The sequence below is a fragment of the Carassius gibelio genome, chromosome B4 (genome assembly GCF_023724105.1).
Source record: "Carassius gibelio isolate Cgi1373 ecotype wild population from Czech Republic chromosome B4, carGib1.2-hapl.c, whole genome shotgun sequence".
Classification (NCBI taxonomy): Eukaryota; Metazoa; Chordata; class Actinopteri; order Cypriniformes; family Cyprinidae; genus Carassius; species Carassius gibelio.
This window is the reverse complement of record NC_068399.1, coordinates 14,584,964-14,606,744: the sequence shown is the minus strand read 5'-3', so window position 1 is coordinate 14,606,744 and position 21,781 is coordinate 14,584,964. Positions and strand designations below refer to the sequence as shown.

The 21,781-nt window shown below is 37.8% G+C and overlaps 1 protein-coding gene across 2 annotated transcripts in view; it reads right to left on the bottom strand.

Moving 5' to 3' along the window:
* Positions 1–13,030: 13,030 nt before the first annotated feature.
* LOC127956613 (PRKC apoptosis WT1 regulator protein) overlaps positions 13,031–21,781 on the bottom strand; it is an 84,055-nt gene continuing 75,304 nt past the window's right edge. For both annotated transcript variants that reach the window (XM_052554670.1, XM_052554669.1), the window contains one exon: positions 13,031–14,308. In XM_052554670.1, the coding sequence (XP_052410630.1) occupies positions 14,222–14,308 (87 nt within the window). In that variant the 3' untranslated portion in view covers positions 13,031–14,221. The remainder of the gene's footprint in view (positions 14,309–21,781) is intronic.

Genomic DNA, 21,781 nt, shown 5'->3' with positions numbered 1-21,781 from the left:
CATATATATATATATACATATATATATATATATATACATATTTATATATACACATATATATATATATATATATATATATATATATATATATATATATATATATATATATACACACATATATATATATATATATATATATATATGTATACATATATATATATGTATATATATATATATATATATATATATATATATATATATATATATATATATGTATATATATATATATATATATATATATATATATATGTATATATATATATATATCCTGCAGAAATAGTAAGGCAAGACTAGTAGCATATTCTATGTTCTTTCCATTTGATGAGGGGTCATAAATAGGTCAAAAAAGTGATTTCTATACGGATTATAACTGAACTATGAAAATGTCTGAATCTTGAGGGTCAAGTGTGAAATATCAAGGGCGAAACAACATTTCTGTGTCTTTAGTTCAGTATCTTCCATTTCAGGCTTACTGAGGGTGAAGCCCACAGAGATATCCTCTGAGCGGATTGGCACTCGAGAGTGTGCGCACGGAAGCGCTGATAATGAAATATGGGCTTCTTCAAGAACAAGATAAGAGCAGGGCTGCGCGGGGGTCTCGGGGCTATCAGCTCCACAGGATCAAATGCATTTCGGTATACATGACTTTGACCATCTCACACCATTATGTACATATTGCTCAACAGTCGGCCGCTTCATCTCTGAATAGATCTTCAAGGTCTGCTTAAGAGCAATGACTACGAGATTAGGCTGGTGTCTGTGCGCCTTCTCACTATCACACTCAAGCATGAGCACTAAATTTGGTCAGGATCTAAGGTTATAAATCCTTCCAGTGAAAACCCTCATGATACTTTTCTGTCTCTAAGCAGAGAGACAAACCTGATGTGGTTACGAAAATATACATTTTATAAGTACGTTTCATCTGTTCAGTTCAATGCAATTTCTGCAATAACAGATATGTCATGTTTGTTATGCAGTCCATTTAACATTATTAATGTGGCATGACAATGACATCTCTTGTGATCCTGATTTAAGGAAGATGGTCTATAAAAATAAAATAAAAAACACTAAATATGCAACCAAGTGGCCGGGGCTTACTAAATCAAGTCAAGTTTTATAAGGTAAAAATTGTTAGTAAATCCAGTAAATCACGAATAATTGAAAAATCAATGACCAATAGAGGGCGCTACTCGTTATTGCCGCTTCATGTCGCATTATTATGCGTCTTCCTCTACTTTATGCTTGCTGCTCTAGTTTCGTCACCGAGAACGACAAGACCACAAGAATGTCATCATCGTGTCATCTGCTTCAAAGTAAGACACAAAATAACACAAAGTCCTAATGCATCTAAAATTATACAAACTTCGACAGGCTGATTGGCGTCGCTTTCCATACAGGTGAACAATGCGCGCGGGATTAGAAGTCACGTGTATCCAATACAGACGTATTTTTATTTTTTATTTTATTTACAAGGTCAGATTTGCTGTGATAACCCAAGAATGTGCTTGTCAATGTTCAAACCCCTTCTTTTTATTCCCTGCCGTTTTTTACCAAATATGACAGCCTTTTTAGTGTGAAATTAAGCCATAGTGCGCTGTTTGAATAGTCATGCAGCCTTGGTTACCTTCCTTGTGTTAGGTAAAGTCGCCTAATATATGCTTCATTAATTAATATTTATGAAAGGATAAACATGTCCTCGTGATAGTAGAACGTCTTTAATCACCAACCTGCTTCAACATATTTCTATTAATCTTTAAACCTAACTGTTACTCCGTGAAAGTCACTAAACAATTAATATTAATGAGAAAAGCCTTTACCACACCCAAGACCATAGATTGCATAAATTACAGCACACAGTCCCAAATTAGTTGGAATAGACGTGTTATGAATTTGTTTAACGTGAATAAGTTGGGGGTTGTTGTTGTTAATAATTACAGATAATAACACTGGATATTCCAATGACGCACTATTAGTTGCCATTACAGTGATACATTTATGACAAAATATATAGACGATTTGGATTGAAGGGTTTACATGTACAATAAATTGAATGTCTGAGGGCCGACTAAACCAACTGCCAGCTAGTTTGTATATGAAATGTTGTTACTAAAGTAGCAAGTGTGTGTGTGTGTGTGTGTGTGTGTAGCTGGGGAAATGGTGGTCATGGGCATGATGTGAGTAAACATGGGCAGATGATAGCAATCTGGATGTTAAGTCTTACGTCACGCGTCTCTGGGTCCAAATGCTCCTTTAAATCCCAAAAGCAAACAACAAAGTCACGCTGTTCTGTAAGTACTGCCTAAAAACCATGGTCCTAGCTTTTATCTACATGCCACCATTTCAGTTGGCCAGACTGATTCATCTTTTCTAAAACTTCAAACATTGTTATCTTGGACACTGTGTGTGCCCAAATACTGTGGTGTACACTCTGAGCTTTTAAAAGCTTAGCTTTGAAGTGTGCTAGACATTAATAGTGCTCATAAACAGCTGTTTATGATAGTATTGTGATAGTTTTCTAAACTGAGTGGAGGCTTGGACCCGAAACAGTATTTATACATCAGGATTTAACAGGAGGAATGGGGATTGTAATCACTGCTCCATTGGTCATCCCTCATCAAATCAGTAGCAGTAGAAAACTTCTTATACTGATACGCAGAGAAAATGTCTTCATTAAAGTAGTGCAATTAGTGAATTAAAAGTTAGCAGAGAACTGTGGGTAAGCTGTGCCACCACCTTTTAATGCGTGGGTTCTGTAACTTTCAACATATATGTTGTCCACAAAACCAGTCACAGGGATCTTTTTTTTTTTTTTTTACTTTATACATTTATACATCATCTGACAGTTGAATAAATAAGCTTTCCATTGATGTATGGTTTGTTAGGATAGGACAAGATTTGACAGAGAAACACTTTGAAAATTTGGAATCTGAAGGTGCAAAAAAAATGTAAATATATATATATATATATATATAAAAAAAAAAAGCTTTTAAAGTTGTCCAAATAAAGTTCTTAGTAATACATATTTCTAATCAAAAATTAAGTTTTAAAGTAGGAATATTTACAGTAGGAAATTTACAAAATATCTTCATGGAACATGATCTTTGCTTAATATCATAATGATTTTTGCCATAAAAGAAAAATCGATTGATCGTACTGTATCTGTAGGGTAAAGTGTTTCAGTGGTGCAGAATTGACAGGAAATGCTACTATAAATATGAAACTTTCTTTAGAATTAAACCATTAATTAGATTTAAATTAGATTTATTCATTTGGCAGAAGCTTTTAACCAAAGTCAATTTCTTACAAACGAGGAACACAATAAGTAATTAATCTTAAGGAAGGGAAGTGCTAGTAATACCAAGTTTCGTCACTGAGAATAGACGGTTTCAACGGCAACAACATAAACAAACGTTACTGCGCGTGCCCGTATTGTGGACCTAACTTAACTTCCGGTAGACTTCTAAATAGAATTAATAACAACAGCCAAGTCCCTCTAGAGTAGATATTTTTTGATAACAAACAAAATATGTTTGCTGCGTGGATCAGGCGGACTTGATGAAAATGCTAATTCATTCTTTGCCAGCAGGAGATGTTTTAAAGCACAGACATAAAGCGCGAGAAATAGAGGTTTCCCCAGTAACAGCTGTAAACAAAGCAGATCTACGCTCACAAACGCTGCATCAGGCATATAACAAGACAGTATCACTTGTGCTCGCAAATGCAGCCTAGTGATGCGCGGGTCCGAACCCATACGCCCTTCATTGAACGAGATCGAGAGATCTTCTCATTCGTGAATGAGTTGAATGAACTGATACATCTCGTTTATGAATGAATAAGTATACAGGGTTAGTGAGCCAATCATGTAAATCTCGATCAGCAATCAGCAGATACAAAGCGCAGTTATAGATGCTGTGCAGATACGCTTGTTTTCATATTTAGCATACAGAACATAACTCCACTTTTAATCCACATAATAATGTTAATATTATATATGAACTGTCTGACCAAACAATTAAAATGTTAATTATGCAAGAAAACCTTGTGCTTTGTTCATCTGAATAACTTATTTAAACTATTTAATGCGATTATAGTAGTTAAGCATCATACCATGTCAAGGGAGCTAATTGCCAAATATTCTCACGATTGCAAATGTTACATTGATTTAAGTTAAAACAAGTAGTCATGCAATTATCTCGATCAGGGTTCGAGTTAAACTATGCAGCCCATTGGCCCTTCAGGAAAAGATTTGAATAACCCTGCTGTATGTTATGCGTGTTTGTGTTAATGAATGGTGCAGAAGAGCAACTTTTGTTTATTATACACACTGAAGCGTAGGTGACGCTCGCGGTGATTTCACCGTCTGTCGTATCACTAAATGAGGACATAAACGGATTAACAACATCTCCAGAACTGCACTGAGAGACACTTCATGAGCATTTGACCATTTGATTTGAGTAAAACTAACGTCACATCACACAGAACTGTAAAGGTATTCACTGTAACCCGTCAAAAAAAAATTCCGGTTTAATTTAAAGACAATTATTTGCCAGAATGCACTTGGCCTACTACTACTAAAAAGAATCAAACATTTTTTTAAGGAATAATCACACAACTTTCTTCCATGTTTTATTTTTAATAGTAAATCCCCTTTGTTTACAAAAAAAAAAAATTAGTTTTTGCTTAAATTTCAATAATTAAAAGATCAATTGAATTAATGTTATATGCCTTCATTTGATAAACAGAAAAATGTAAATGCACAACAGAATTTAAGAGAAAAATAAATGTAATAAGGGTATTTTAAGAAAAAGGTAAATAAATTAAGTTGTTTTATGCAATTAGAGATGCTAAAACACATAATTAGGTAACAAAACATATGGTGAAGAAAAAAAAAATCAAAGGGCCAGTTTCATGATTTTAATTAATTAGACATGCTTTTTGATTAATACAATTTAATTTAACCATTAAAAAGGAGTTGAGAAAAATGTAAACAGAAAAAAATGGAATACAGAAAAATAAAAATGGAAAAATCGGAATTTGGAAAAAAAGAAAACGGAATTTGGGAAAAAGTAAAACTGATTTCATAGGGCCCCTACAATACTTACTCTCGATACTAATAATCCTGGGTTCAAATACATAGGAATTTTCCTTTTATAACAGGCAGTTGTTTGGATCTGTTTCAGTGACTTCAGTTTGTTGAGCTAAAGGCAAAAATTAATAACATTTTGAAAATCACTTTTTGTCTAGCTTAAAGGGATAGTTCACCCAAAAATCTAAATTATGTAATTAATAAGTAACTCACCCTCATGTCGTTCCAAACCCGTAAAACCTCTGTTCATCTTTGGAACACAGTTTAAGATATTTTAGATTTAGTCCGAGAGCTTTCTGTCCCTCCATTTGAAGCTGTGAGTACGGTCTACTGTCCATGTCCAGAAAGGTTAGAAAAACATCATCAAAGTAGTCCATGTGACATCAGAGGGTCAGTTAGTAGGGGTGTCAACAATAATCGATTCGGCAATGCATCGCGATGCGGGGCATGAACGACTCAGCATCGATGCGGCAAAGTGCCATAATCGATTATGTCACTGTTTATTTTCTGGCGGACAAAAAAGTTGTGAAGTTTACCTCAAGATGGCTGAGGCGGAGGGAGATGACCGTGATAGACGGATTATAAAAAACGCGCCCAAAGCTTGGAAAGCAGACATCTGGGCACATTTCGGATTTTATTAAGTGAATGGGAAACTAGACACGTCTTACGCGGTGTGTAAAATCTGCCACACTAAAATTAAGCACGTTGGCAATACAACTAACTTCACAAACCATGTTGATCATTGGTATCCTGATCAACATTGCCACACAACTTCCAGAGAGCAAAGAGGATCACACAATCGGTGGCATGTTTTATAGCGAAGGATCTACGACCCTATTCTGTGGTAGAAAATGTGGGGTTTTGCCACATGCTTGAAACAATTGAGCCCCGGTATAAGCTACTGATTGTATGCAGCTGATGTGATGGTAGGATCAGGGGGCAGGCATATATAATTGTCATTGTCATATAGCTGCTAAGCTGCTGTTTTGTTGAGAATAGTTTGCACTTTACTTAACTACTTGAAAAAAGTTTCACAGTAATAAGTGGTTACGGTGTGTTGTTGCACTGAATATTTTTATTCCTGGGTGGTTGTTGTTAAAATAGTGTTACTTATTATTTTAATATTTGCACAGGGCTTCAGGAAGTGCCCTGTCTTAGAGCTGCTATTTTACTATGTGTAAAAAAAAAAAGCACTGAAAGCAGTGATTTTGATTGTTTTCATTTTCAGGTATGAAAATGCCATATCCAATACCCTGTACCATTTAATTTGATTTAATTACATTTTATTTTATTTTATTACATTTAATTTAATTTAATAACTTTTATGTCAAAGATACAGGAGACACATAGCAGCCAATAAAATCTGTTGTTTAATATCTGCTTGTATTGCCTCATGACTGATGAAAAATTTGCCTTGTGTGCAGTAGAATTTTGATGCATCGCAATGCATCGTAGAATCAAATTGAATCGAATCGTTACCTGGTGAATCGTAATCGAATCGAATCGTGAGGGCAGTGCCAATGCACACCCCTATCAGTTAGAATTTGTTGAAGCATCGAAAATAAATTTTTGTCCAAGAATAGCAAAAACGATGACTTTATTCATCATTGACTTCTCTTCCGTGTCTGTTGTGAGGGAGTTCAAAACAAAGCAGTTTGTGATATCCGGTTCGCGAATGAATCACTCGCTGTAACCGGATCTTTATGAACCAGTTCACCAAATCGAACTGAATCGTTTTAAACAGTTCGCATCTCCAATACGCATTGATCTACAAATGACTTAAGCTTTTAACTTTTTTAATGTGGCTGACACTCCCTCGGAGTTAAAACAAACCAATATCCCGGAGTAATTCATGTACTCAAACAGTACACTGACTGAACTGCTGTGAAGAGAGAACTGAAGATGAACACAAGTTGAGCCAGATAACGAACAAATGACTGACTCGTTCTCAAGTCAAGAACCGTTTCTGTCAGACATGTCCAATTCAATAACCGAGGAGCTACTGATACTGCAAATGTGTGATTCAGCGTGAAGCAGACCGACACACAGAGCGTCTGAACTGAACTGATTCTTTTGGTGATTGATTCTGAACTGATTCTGTGCTAGTGTTATGAGCGCGGGTAAACCAAAGGCTTGAATCAAGGGCAATCATTGCAAATGAAGTGAACCGTTTTCTTCAACCGGTTTATTGAATCGAACTGTCCGAAAGAACTACTGGTGATCTGAAAACAGATGCAACCGGTTCTTGATTCGTGAACGATTTATCTGGCTCGGCGTTCATCTTCAGTTCTCTCTTCAAAGCAGTTCAGTCAGTGTACGAGTTGAGTAAATGAATTACTCCGGGATATTGGTTTGTTTTAACTCAGAGGGAGTGTGAGCCACAAAATAAATAAGTTAACCGCTTAAGTCATTTGTGGATTAATGCATATTGGAGATGCAATCCGTTTAAAACGATTCAGTTCGATTTGGTGAACTGTTTCAAAAAGATCCGGTTACATCGAATGTTCCCCCCCCGAACCGGATATGACAAACTGCTTTGTTTTGAACTGACACGGAAGAGAAGACAATGCTGAATAAAGTGAAAATTCTAACGAACCCTCTGATGTTACATGGACTACTTTGATGATGTTTTTATTACCTTTCTGGACATGGACAGTATACCGTACACACAGCTTCAATGGAGGGACTGAGAGCTCTCGGACTAAATCTAAAATATCTTAAACTGTGTTCCAAAGTATTAAGGAATTGGAACGACATGAGGGTGAGTCATTTATGACATAATTGAGATTTAAATATCCCTTTAAATATAACGATTACACTGTAATCAATCAATTAAATAATTTATCCTTTTAATTTACTTAATTTAAATTTGAAGTCCTCTTAAGGAGTCCCGGAGTCTCTCCAGTTAGTTTGAATGATGCTTTTTTGAAAAAAAATTTGTAACGGGGTCATGACGCAGCGATTATCGTCAGAGCTTCTATCATCTTTGCACAGAAAGATAAATGCGAGCAGGGTCAGTACAGTCAGGGAACGTCAGCATCCAGCACGGTTACTTGAGCAACAAATATTTTCAAAGGAACAGAAATGTTAAAGTTCACTAATGGACACATTCGCGTCTCCAGTCTTTCCAGAAGAGTCCGCATGGCTCTTTCTACATAAAAATGCTAATCCAGACACACGTCTGTCCTGGAGCGGCAGGGAGGGGGAGACGAAGCAATTACTAAAGCATTAGGACGATAGCAGGCGTTCCTCTCTCGGGGTGAGGGCTCTAATGACCACAGAGGCGTTGCTTTATTAATATGCAGGCGAGCCATAGCGGAGTCCCTGCATCCTCTAGATAGCAAAGCCTTCTGTCTGCCTCTGATTGGTTTTATGAACAACTCACAGTTTCCTGCTGTGGCAATCTTGGGCCCATTCTATTCACAGAGGACTGAAATCACACAGCGGGAAACACTGGATGAATGCTGTAAAAGAATGCTGTAAAGAAGATGCCAGGATCAAAGCCCCAACCCCCCCCCCCCCTCCCCCCTTATTTTGCATAAAGTAGGTAAACAAACAAGCCAATCAACAATCTTGTGCCTCAGATTGTGGTCATTTTTCATGTCAGTTAAAGGGACAGTCCACCCAACAATGAAAATTGTCCTAATTTACTGTCCCTCATGTCATTCCAGTTATGACTTTTGACACAGACGTACTTCCCTGGGACATAAAAGAATGGCATTTGGATTATAAATTGGATTCTTTTTCATTCAATTTATCATTATTATTATTTTTTTTAATTTATTTTTTTTGTCCAGACGTGTTACCAACGTTATTTAAAAATATATACTTAAGCATTCTGCAGAAGAAAGTAATTTCAGAACCACATGAGAGTAATGACAGAATACCTTTCCTAATTTTGTAGGTGTTAAAATCTAAATAGGGATGGATGATACCAAAAAAAACAACAATCGTTGTATAAGCCATTATTTCAGTATTTTACTTCTAATAATAATAACTCTTTCCCCGCCAGCGTTTTTGAAAAATGTTGCCAGTCACCTCCAGCGTTTTTGTTGATTTTCACTAAAATTGCATGGCCGCCAGAATATTTTGTATGATTGTATGATTATCTGAACATGCAATACATCAAAATAAAGATCAGACCCTCTATTTATATATCAGTTTTATTCTAGCATCAATTATTGTTTCAATAGCTTCTAGCTTCAATTATTTTATTTGAACACTTTAATTTAGGTAGGTTTCATAAAAAGAGCAACATTTTGAGCAAAAAGCTGAGAAAATGGCATTGAATGACGTGCACATTTTGTAAGTAAAGCCAGTTCAGTAATCAGCATTAAATCATCACATGCTTTCAGATGGAGCAGCATTTACTACACTGAGTCATAGTTCATTGACAAGTCCCCACTACTGCTCTGTGTAGTAAATACTGCTTCACCTGAAAGCATGTGAAAATACCACATTTAATTACATGTTTTTACTTCAAACTCACTTCATAACGTCAGTCGAGTGTTTGAAAAATAATCTTTCTGTGAAATAAATCCTTCCGTGAGATGTTGTGGCTTCTAACACAGAATAAAGCACGCAATATATTTCATAGAATTCGAAGCAGTGATAAAGGCATTGCATTATAAATGTACTTTATTTTAGGGATGCACCGATCATGATTTTTCATGGCCGATACCGATTTTTTACAAACAAACTGGCCGATACCGATTTCCGATATTTTTTTTTTTTAGTAGGGATGCACCGAAATTTCGGCCACCGAAAATTTTCGGCCGAAAATGGCCTTTTCGGTTTTCGGCCGATAGACTTTTATCACCGAAACAACACGGCCGAAATGTTGTGATGACGCAAACAGAAACCGCGACCACGAGCTCCACGGGACATTCACTTAACACCAGTGAGAACGTTCTCTCTCTTCTTACTCCTTTATTCGCAGCACTAAAACGTCTCCTAACAAAGAGATTAAGACGGACCACGAAGTAAAAACAAAGAAAAGTACAGTCTTATAGAGTCTGTTAGCACACGTCTCACTGAGATCTTGTCGGATCCTCTGCACTTCATCGCGAATGTGCTTGATCCGCGTTATAAAACCATTACTTGGATGCGGAAATAAGGCAGCGCGCACAAATGATCCAGGCCGCGCTGGATGCGGAGAACCCGCGTGGAGACGGAGAAGCGGCAAGCGCAGGAGACAGATCAGAGCGCAGAAAAAAAGACTGGTCTCTGCACCAGATGAGTGGCATGCACCATCGTTGTCTGATATGTTCAGTGGAATTCTGCAAGAAAGTGCCTCAAATAATAATAATACGTTGGCTATTTTGTTCTTATATATATATATATATATATATATATATATATATATATATATATATATATATTTTGTTCTTATATATATATATATATATATATATATATATATATATATATATATATATATATATATATATATACACACAAACACACACACACACACACACACACACACACAAACATATATACATACATAATATCAGATTGTAGCCATATTTCTGCTAGATTTTCTGCTAGATTTCTGCTTTAATTTGATAAAAAATGTTTATTTATGCCCTGGCCCTATTTAAATACACTCTCTCAAATATTTCTCAAATGTCAGGCAGATGACAAGCTCAACTGCTCAACAGCTAGATGGTTATCTGTCTGAAGTCCCCATCCCCAGAAGTGATAACAGTCTTGCCAACTGGAGAAGTAATGCACTTTCTAGTCCTACAGAGAACAATTTCAAATGCACTTCACCTAAATGCACTTTGTTTTTATGAGAGAACTGTTCATTTTAAAACCTTTCTGCAGGCCAGTAGGCCTGTACATTATTATTAAACACATGAGTGGGATACATTTTTAGTTTGTATTTTATTTTATACTGTGCATTGTTGCAATGTGCTTAATAAATATTTGCATCATTTGTAATTATGTATTTTTATGTATTTTTTTTAATAAGTTATGTAATTGTAATTATCTTTGAAACTTTAATATTAATTTATGCAATTGCAATGTCTTAATTTTAGTAAAGTTAGTACACGGTCATAGGAATAAATGCAATGGTACTAATAATTGGCATAATTTCTTTCGGTGTTTCGGTTTCGGTTTTCGGCCTTGGTTTTCTCTTTTTCGGTTTTCGGTTTCGGCCAAGAATTTTCATTTCGGTGCATCCCTATTTTTTAGTCTTTAAGCAACAAACAAGAAGGAAGGAAAGTGTGCATAAACAAGATGTTTATTTGGTATTTAATAGGCCAAAGTGGCTTTTGGCTATTGAAAACAATAACTGCAACCATCTGAAATTAACAGCAGTAACTGCACAGTAAGTAGCCTACATTCAATACAAACATAGATGGTACAGACATCAGCTTTTAGCTTTTGTTTTTGAATTGGGTTGAACAACAGAGAACTGGCCTTAAATTTTAAGATTAACTGTAACCATGTGAAATTAAATGCAATAACTGCATAGTTCTACAGTCCAAACAACACATTCAACACACTTTCAATAAGATGTTTCTTGATCAGCATTCAGTATTTTAGTTTTTAAATTTGGTTTAAAAAAAAAAAAAAGGGTCTTTACCAGTGTCTTTATTTACAGACTAAATAAAAGTATGCTATATAAATAGATTATTCCAAAATTTTAAAATCAAATAATGCTGGTGCGAATAAAACAATGATGCAAAGTGTTTTCATTCATCCAATAAAAAAAAAAAAAAATTGGGTAATGATTCACATCCATAATTTTTTCATTTGAGCCAATGAAAAATAAATAAGTATTCTCTCAAGTAAAAAAAAAAAATATAGATGCGAATCATTACTCCAACATTTTTTAATTGGATGAATGAAACACTTTTTCTCAGTGTGCTACAGCAAGTGATTTTTAAATCAAATTAAGTCGATGTAATTTTAAGGTAAAATAAAAATAATCATCCTATACAGAACTGTCGTTTACTTCTGGCTTTTCAAACGTGTATGCAAGTTCCACTTTACAAAAAAAAAAAAAAAAAGTTTTGTCACAGTTTAGTCCGTTTTGTTTCCATCCAACACGTGAGAAGTTGAGCTGAACATCTCTTCACGGTCTACTCGTGGTCAGGGCTCGGACCGGTAACAGTAAGCTTGTGCAGAAAAGGTACTCTTATTTGTGCGCCAGTACACCAACGGCTGATCGCTTCCTGCTATCTGTGCCTCAGACCGGCTCAGATATGTAGCTCTGCATTTCCAGTGCTGTACAGCTGCCCATGTCCTGCGCACAGATTTCGAAATACTTCCACACAAATGACATAGCGAACGATTACAATGTAGTCTGTGCACGCGGCCGCACTTCCGGGAAAAATAGGCCTAAAGAAGACCAAAAACCATCCGATTGCCGATCGCGTATTTTAAGAAAAAACCAGCCGGTTCCAATTTATGGCCGGTCAAACGGTGCACCCCTACTTTATTTTAATGAAAATTTTAATAATATTAACTGAGATAAACCATATATTTTCTTAATTGTGAGTTTATTAGTCACGTTGAATCAATAAAAGGAGTTAAATCATCTGTTTATCCAACTACCACTATAGGTTTTCCTGGGTTTCTTCTGCAAGGCGTATTTGGAATTTCGGCGTGAGAGCGCTCTCTGGCCTTCGGATGGAGATTTACTGCTGATCACAGAACCATTCTTGATAATGAAAGTTATGCATGACAATCGCAGTTTCTGTCTAGTTGTGATTTCGATTCCATTTCGATTTACCGTGCAGCCCTAATTCCGTGTTTGACAGCGAAGTGTTGTTTCATGAATAACAGAAAATTCTGTTAAGTGGGGGAAAGAGTTAACTGTAATGCAAGTAATTATACATAAAAAAATCATACAATTTCTTTACTGATTTTAAAAGAGTTTTTCTTCATTACTGTAATGGAAAATGTTACTGGAAAAAATTTTTCATGAAATTTGTATTGACTTTATTTGACTTTTATTGAATCTTCTGTACATGCATGATGTCAAGCGATGGGATACAGATCTCTCCCACCCCATACACACTAAAGATAAAAAGAAAAGATATCCCCTCAAATGACTTTACAGGTACATTTCATTTGCACTGTAGATTAGCATCTATGTAGAATTGAACCCCCTAAAGTGGTGACCTTACAATAGCAATTTAACGTAAAGTAATAAATGTCATATCGCCATCTTTGTCAGCTACAAGAGACCTTGTGAACGTGCTTAACGTCTCCAATTGATTCGGTTATTTTGAAAATGCACAGCAGCAGCCTAGGCTATACGTCACACTAACCGTACACAATGAATAGCTACATCTATTGATACCAAGACTTTTAACTACTTGTAAACATTTGTACAGCGTGTAAAATGTAGAAATCGGACAATGGCAGATAATATTCATTACAGCATTTGCAAGGTCCAAGCCAGAGACATGTTCACTGCGCTATGCTCTCAGAGGCCAAAACACGGAACCGGTCGTAGAAACACCAACTGCCAGGGAGGATCGGTTACCCAGTTTAAAATGAGGCCATACGTTTAGACGTGGGCTCCTGTCCAACAGGCACATTTTGAACTCAAAGGTAATGATGTGTCTTAAAAAGACGGACTTTAAATGTGAAGGCAACTGTGGCCACATTTAACTGATAGAGGAGCCCTTGAAGCTGAACTATCCTAAAAGTGTGATTTGAGCAATTTGAGATTTAAATGTAAAAAAAAAAACCCTCTGAGCTAGAAAAATAAAAGAAAGTACAGAAAATAATTTGGTGCCACACCACGTACATTCAAAGGCATTTACTCTTTTCGTTGTCCTGCATAAGCCTTAAAAGAACAGTCAGCGCAGCCTATTTACACACATTTACATTAAATAGAAGGCGAGTTCCTTTTAATAACCTCCGTAAAAGGGTGAGGCATCAAGTAACACCACATTGGGTGGCTCGGTTTGACATCCAGAGGTCCGGGTTCTCAAAGCCTCCCCAAGGTGCGCACCCTTTTCCAGAGAGCGACGACTAGATGGACAGACATGTAAGCTCAGAGCAGAACACTTAAAGGACAGAGAGCGTCGGTGGCATCACTCAGCAAATCCCTCCAGCCGCCACAGTGAGACGCTGACTCCGTTTTAGCCATCCTCGGGTCGCTGGGTTCTACCTGGTGAGTTGCCCGACCACTTTAAGCAAGGTCTTATTTTCCTGTTTGAGCTGCTCGTTCTCATCTTCAATATCATCCAGATCCTGAAAAACACATCAAAATGTATAGAAAGCGTCATTTCATCAGATGATTTTTTTTTTTTTTTACAAATGAAAATGAATATAGTAGTTGTTTTTCAAAGTGTAAGCAGTCATCTGTGGCCTACATGGTCAAAAGAGAGTCTCTGACACTATCGCATAAATAACAGACTTCTCACAAAGCAGACTTGTGATTGGCAATTGATTCCGATAGAGGTTTATGTTAGGGTGTGGCAAAGCTCACAATATGATATATTTAGTACTAGGGCTGTGCGATTAATCAAAATCGCTATTTGCTAATCGCAAAAGCCTGCGATGTGGATGCTATATTACTATATTCCAGAGCATCTGCATGACTGCTAGCCTTGAGTGGCAGTCTTACTAACCAATAGAGTGAGGGCACCTCTGTTCTCCCCAATCAGCACTGTTCTACCCAACTGCTAAACGCCCACCATTAAAAAACTGGGCTCTCTTCCCCACGCGGTGTGAATCCCGTGGCACAGACGAGCCGTTCACATTTGCCGCACTCACGCAGCCTGTTTCATAACGCTCTGTTATAGTCGCGTGTGTACTGCACCGCAAATCTCCACGAGCGCATCTGGCAGTATGGATGAGGTTCAACACACACGCGCAACCTTCGTCAGCTTGCGCCTGTCTTTGCATTTAAAACGATTGTAAATTCAGTCTAACTGCTTGCTAATTTCACTTTGATGAAATTAAACCTTCAAGCACATTTTCCACTTGTTCTTAAAATCCCAAATACAGTGTAACATATGTAATACTTTAATAATTGACTAAAGAAATACAGTTCTTTATTTATAAAAAGAGAATAAAAAATATTTCCAGTGAAATTTAGTAATTAAGTTAATTCTGTAAAAGTAGTTATACCATTATAATCTTGTCTGCTGAAAAATGAAATGTTCTTAGCATCACAAACCATAAAACGTAGTCAGGGTTCTGCTATGGTTTAGCATGGTTTCCAGAGATCTGGAGCTGATTCGGGTTAGCTCGGTGGTTTGTGACTGTTGTCTCGCGGTGCGCTGTCTTTTAAGGGGCCGTTCACATATCGTGTCTTTTGCACGCTCAAGTTCGTTATTTCCAATTTCTGTGCTTGTTTTGATCCCCCGATTGTATTGGTCGCGCTGGTAATCGTCACAGAGTGCAGCGGCAAAAGTTTAACTATTTTGAACTTTGACCACGGCGTGCGCGCAAGCAGCAACAAACGTCCTTGCGCAGGCGCAAGCCATTGAGATGAATGGGTTTTATAGCGCCGTGCATACCGCGTCCTGTGTGAAAGGCCTTAAAAAAACATCTAAACATTTCAGAATGCCGCAAGCACACCGCGGGTCATGTGACAAGAACCAACCAATCAGCTTCATCCTTTACCGTAACAATGTTGAAAGCTCAGCTAAGATGATATATGGATTAACTGTATATGGATTGCCATTTTGAAAAATTTAGTAACAGAGCTACTGCAAGCCATTTTTGTAGTGCTGCAAATCCATTTATCCTTTATTGAAATTTCTGCATCTTCATGGAGAGAGCACGTCATGGTTGCTTAGCAATGGCAGACACCCCAAGGGTGCAACTGCCCGAGCGCTTTGGAAAGAAGGAGAAAGCGGCGCGACTAGCGTTTTCATGTGCGATATGTGAACGGCCCCTAACGCGTGTTCAAAACCCGCACCAACACAAACTTACTTTTTTTATTTTATCCTTACTTCAGCCACTACGGGTGATCATAAAAAATAACTTGTAATCTTTACAAGAATATCAGAATCATGCAATGAGCAAGTCTGCGTTTATTAGACACTTAATATCACATCAGTTTGTTCCCTCACATCTGCAGCAGAGACCTGAACCAGGAAGTTGTTCGCCAGATCACACGGTAACCAGTTAAACCGTAACACCGGAGAGCGCAAGGATGTTTTCCTCTGAGGTGCTCCTGCATCACAGTTGTGCTGCCGTGGTACACCATATCGGTTTTACAAAGGGAACAAAGGGCCATTTTATTTGGCCTCTGTTTAAAGTATTCCCATACTTTTGATAACAGTGGTCTCTGTTTTTGTGATAGAATGCAACTTTCTCCATTCCCAGTATGCCATTAAGCGATATGTAAACAATGTGACGCACCGACGCATTTCACGCACGTCAAGGTATTTTTGTATTGGACGTAATTGATGACATTGACGCGTCGTTGCAGCACTAGTAGTGAGTAATCCCCTATTTTTCACCTGAGATTCAGAGCCAAATTGCAGGTGGTTAAAATAACTTCAGAAAAATTTCAGCATAATTTTTTGCACAGAGACTGGTATTAAAAACTTTGCATTAAATGCCATTGGTGACCATTCAAAAATGGAGAAAGATAACTTTTTCAAGGTTTGTGTGCCTGTAATCTCAAGAAATATTCAAGATATTATAATGAACTTTTTAGATATTGGCTCTCCACAAACTTTCCTTGTAGCATATTTATATTTAAGTCCATATATATTTAAGTTCCATAGATTGCTAATTCAATGCATACAGTTGCAATTTTTTCTGCATTCCCCCCTCCCCTTCTCCCCCATCTCAGGTTGAAATGGTCATTTTGAACAGTCTTAACAAGATACAGGATTATTCAGTCAATATAAATTATAATTTTGACCCTTACAATGTATTTTTGGCTACTGCTACTAGGGTTGGGCTGATAGACGATGCCATCATCCATCGCCGAAGGCTGACAGATATCATGAGTATAAACTGACAACTTTGATTCCTCCATATATATATATATATATATATATATATATATATATATATATATATATAATCTATCGTTGGGTAAGTATAGGCGACTATATATAAATTGCGGAGATCAGGGAGCTGCTATTGAAACCACTTTACTTTTGCGATATCACGATCACTAGGACTCTATACTATGGAGCAGCAGAACTTAACCACACATTTGACAAGATTAGATGTTTGTCATTGGTGCTCAGGATCTGAAAATCATTCGCCATCATCCTATCGAACATTTCTCCTTACTCTGTGTGTGTGGTAAATGAACTTCGATGTACTGTAATATAGGGCTGTCAACGAGTATTCTAAATTCTAATATGTATTCGAAAAATTCGAAAAAACGAATTTCGAAGGTGAAAATTAATATTAGAATAAAATAAATGGGGAAAAAAGGCCCGCGGTAGTTGAGTCGTGGTTGTGTGCTTAGCGAGTGGGCGCGCTAGCGCGCCTGAGAGGGTTCAAGAACGGGTCACAGCATCACTGCTGAAAGTTGACGCGTCTTCATGGAAGATGCCAATACGTGCAGAGCCCAACTCGACCGCAGCAGAGAAAATTAGGTTAAATTGTTGACCCGCAAGATAAAGTTGTATGCAAGCTATTTAAGATACAGTTAGCATACCATTCGACCACTAGTAACATGAGGTCACATCTCAAAAATGTGCACCCAAATGAGCATGGCATAATGTGTGGAACTCCAGCTAAACAGTCACGTCTTGACACTTAACGTTACTTTGCATCGCCTGCCACAAGCTCTTTGTCTGCAACACGACAAGAGGCCATATCGGATAAATTAATTTTGTTCATTTGTAAGGACATGAGACCGATCAGTATCGTGGATGGGCAGGCTTCGGGAGTTCTGTCAATCAATGGAAACGAGATTTGATTATTTATCATTGGGACATGCGCAACAGATGTTCGAATATCCGTGTATTTTTTAGAGGGAATATTCGAACGTCAAATTGTGAGCAATTTTGACAGCCCTACTGTAATGCAATAAACTACCACTAGCAAGCGGCTAACCTTATAGTGGCTCTGTAGAACACGTTATTTGTTTCACGCTCTGGGCACACCCCTAAAGCCACGGTGACACTATACTGTGTGTGAAATTCGTTCGGACACTGATATGACGTCATGCTCTGCAGTCTCTTTCTAAAAACTTAAATTCAACACAAACAATAATAATACACCTAAAATGTAAAAACATACAATCTACTCTACTTTCCTGCAGGGCTGCAGTTTTAAATTTGTTCTTTAAATTCCGATAGGAGGTCATGTTGTGAGGTATCGATCTGCCGCTGGTCACATGGTGTCTATGATGCGAATTCGCAGGGCAGACTTCCTCAAGTTTGAACTTTGGATCGCAGCGAAATCTTTTCAACTGGGCTTGTGTTTCCTGTCCGACACATTTGCATGTGTACAGATGCAAGTCAATGGAACGTAAAGTGTTGGTATGGTGAAGGTGACTGCATCTGTTCTACTTTTTAAGCAACGGCCTTTTCCCCTTTTAGCGTACACTATCAAAAGAACATATTTGTTGTCGCAACTACCTATTTGTCGTTGTTATGCGCATTGCTATCGTTGAAAGTAAAAACATAGCTTCTCTGTCAGGTCTCCTGTTTGCCAGAGCACAATTAATAATAACAAATGAAGCATTAGCAGGATCAATTAGCGGCAAACAAGCTGTCGACTCATCCAAAGCTCTGGCAGTAAAGTGACAAGTATCATTTACAGTTTCCTCAGTCACTAACGATGACGGACTGTCGGCCGGGATTACTCACAGCACACGTTTAAATGAGCTCAGAGGTTGAGGAGTTGTTTAACTGGAGGCTGTGTGTACATCTATAAGAAGTACCACTTGTTTTTCCAGAAAAGAAAACAATATATATCGTGATTATTATAATAGCAGTCTTTACAAGAAAACAGCTTTGTACACTTACAGACAGATTAATAATGTTGCGTAAAGACTTAGGTTAAAGTATTTTCTGTGTTGTTAATGCTACTCTGGCAGAGACATGGATTAGAATGTTGAGGTCAATTACAAGCAAGTGGTGAAGATTTCATCACGCTGCACTCTCGAGCAGAATTTCATCGGGCATGTCAACAGCAGGCTGTCTAACAGCTGGAAAAGGCGCTGTTTACAGATAGCATATGGCAATAGCATGGCAAGTCCAAAAGAATGGCAACATTCTGTGTACTAAGGGTGTTATTACAGAAGAGCATATTCAAGTAACAACGGTAAAGTTATGTCATTTACAAACCATGGGTTCATTTTAAGCCAGCCATCTATTAAAGGTGCAGTAGGAGATCACGTGACGCCTCGTACGTGATGGCTGCAGATCTTTAGAGCTCCTAGCACGCTCCCTCATTCTTTGATATTTAACAGGTCAAAGTAATCAAAGTGAGCATTCTAAATATACCTTTCAACAAGATGAATGGTAATAAGAAAGCTGCATCCTCGCCTGCGAAAACCCCGACCGGGAAACGAATGGAATCTTCGACTTGCAGCGAAGACATGACGGACGTCATTGCGCTAGCACTGACGAAACAACAAGATACGTTGGAAGAAGTTGTTCGGAACGCGGTACATATTGCGATGAAAGATGTGACACAGTGCATGCAGTCCCTAACGGCGGAATTTCACTCACAGATGACAGTTGTGCGTGGGCTTATCGACAAGGTGGATTATGTTCAGCGTGAGACGAGAGGCCTGAAACAAGATGTCGTCGGATGCAAAACGGATGTATCTAAGCTTCAAGTAAAGCTGGCAGAACTGGAAGATCGAGAAAGACGTAATAACGTCCGAATTGTTGGCCTTTCACCGAACCGTGAGGGAGGTGATGCGATACGTTTTATCCAGGAAATGCTTCCAAAATGGATCCCCTCGCTCTCAAACAGGCCGATAGAGATCGAACGAGCCCATCGCATCTACGGACAGCAGAAGTCCACGGAGACAGGCCGCACTATGATCTTTAAAGTGTTGAGATATCAAGACCGTCAGGCTATCTTAGACGGGGCCAGAGAGGTGAGCAAGAAGGGACCAATTCTGGATGGTGGGAAACAGCTAAAATTCTTCGCCGACTACAGTGCCTGCACCTCGCAAAAACGGAAAAGCTTTGCTGATACACGGAAGGAGTTGCGAGCAGCAGGAATCCAATCGTTTCTGATTTACCCAGCCATTCTGCGGGTTACGCACAACGGGGAGAAACTGTCCTTCTCTTCGCCAAAAGAAGCAGAGGAATTTCGACTGCAGATCACGGATGATTCGCGGGCAAGGCGGCAGCTGACTTTCGCCGATGTTAATCCATACGAAATGGACAAGAATTGAAACGATAATTAACCTGCCATCATTACTGGTAGGGCTGTTCATGGAACTGTGTTTTGTTAGGACATTCCGTGTTACTATGGATGAACCTGACAAGTTTCAAATATTGTTACGTCTTTAAGGTTATTAGCCTATTGTTTCTAATTGTGGCGTTCAGGTTTTAACGTCAAGGTTACTTTTTTTGGTTCCAGATGGACATTAGAGTTTTTGAAGTGTTTAACATAAGAGTTTGTTTGTTTACACATGGGAGGGAGCGGTTGAGTCTCAGATCAGTGGAACGTATGATATCGTCACGGATCAGATACACAAACGGGGGAGTTACCAGCGGTCGGGGGAGGGTGGGAGGGGGGAGTTTCGTCCAGCCATATATTTATTTATTTATGTTGGTAACGAAATGTGCAATCAAAGAAGTCATGTTTAAAACAGTTCATTATTTGACCTTCAATATAGTTCAAGTTTACAGTCTATTTGATAATGGTTAATATCTCCGTTTTATCCGTCAACATTAGAGGCTTAAATAGTGCCATAAAGAGAACAAAGTTTCTGGATAGTTTGCGTAGACACTGTGTAGATGTGGCTTTAGTACAAGAATCTCATTTAAAATCAACTGACGTTCCTCGTATGCAAAATAAATATTATAAAGTTGTCGCCTCATGCAGTGATGGCACAAAAACAAAAGGATCTCTTATACTCATTAAACGGAGTTTGCCCCTTGTGATTAAAAAATGTAGTAACGATAAATCTGGTAGGTTGAGCTATTTCTGCACAAATATTCAAGGAAAGGAAATAGCTTTTGTCTCTGTCTATGCACCAGCAGTTTTTGATGTTAATTTTTTTCAGTGGTTAACAAATCAGTTGCTGATTTTAAGTGATTATGCACTCATTATTGGAGGAGACATGAATGCACTTGCAGATTTGATGCTTGATAAATCCACCACTATATTTACTAAATCACAAGAGATAACATCAAAAAAATTTAAGTCTTTTCTGGAAACCTTTAACCTCATAGATGTATGGCGTGTTCAGAATCCATCGATTAGAGATTATACTTTTTTTTCTGCGAGGCATCAGACATATTCTAGAATAGATTATATTCTATGTTCTCGTGAATTTAGGATGTGTTTTGAGGGCGTTACAATCCTACCTGCAGTAATATCTGACCACAATCCACTGCTGACAAAATTTAGTTATTGCTCACATGATAGATCTCCAAGATGGCAATTTAATACAACTCTTCTACAAGACTCTGGGTTTTTAATGGATTTTCGAAACAAGTTAAAAGAATTTTTGAATATAAATCTTAACAGTGTGGATAATCACATGATGGTATGGATGGCTACAAAAGGTTTTATCAGAGATTTTGTTATCTCCTTTTCATCTCA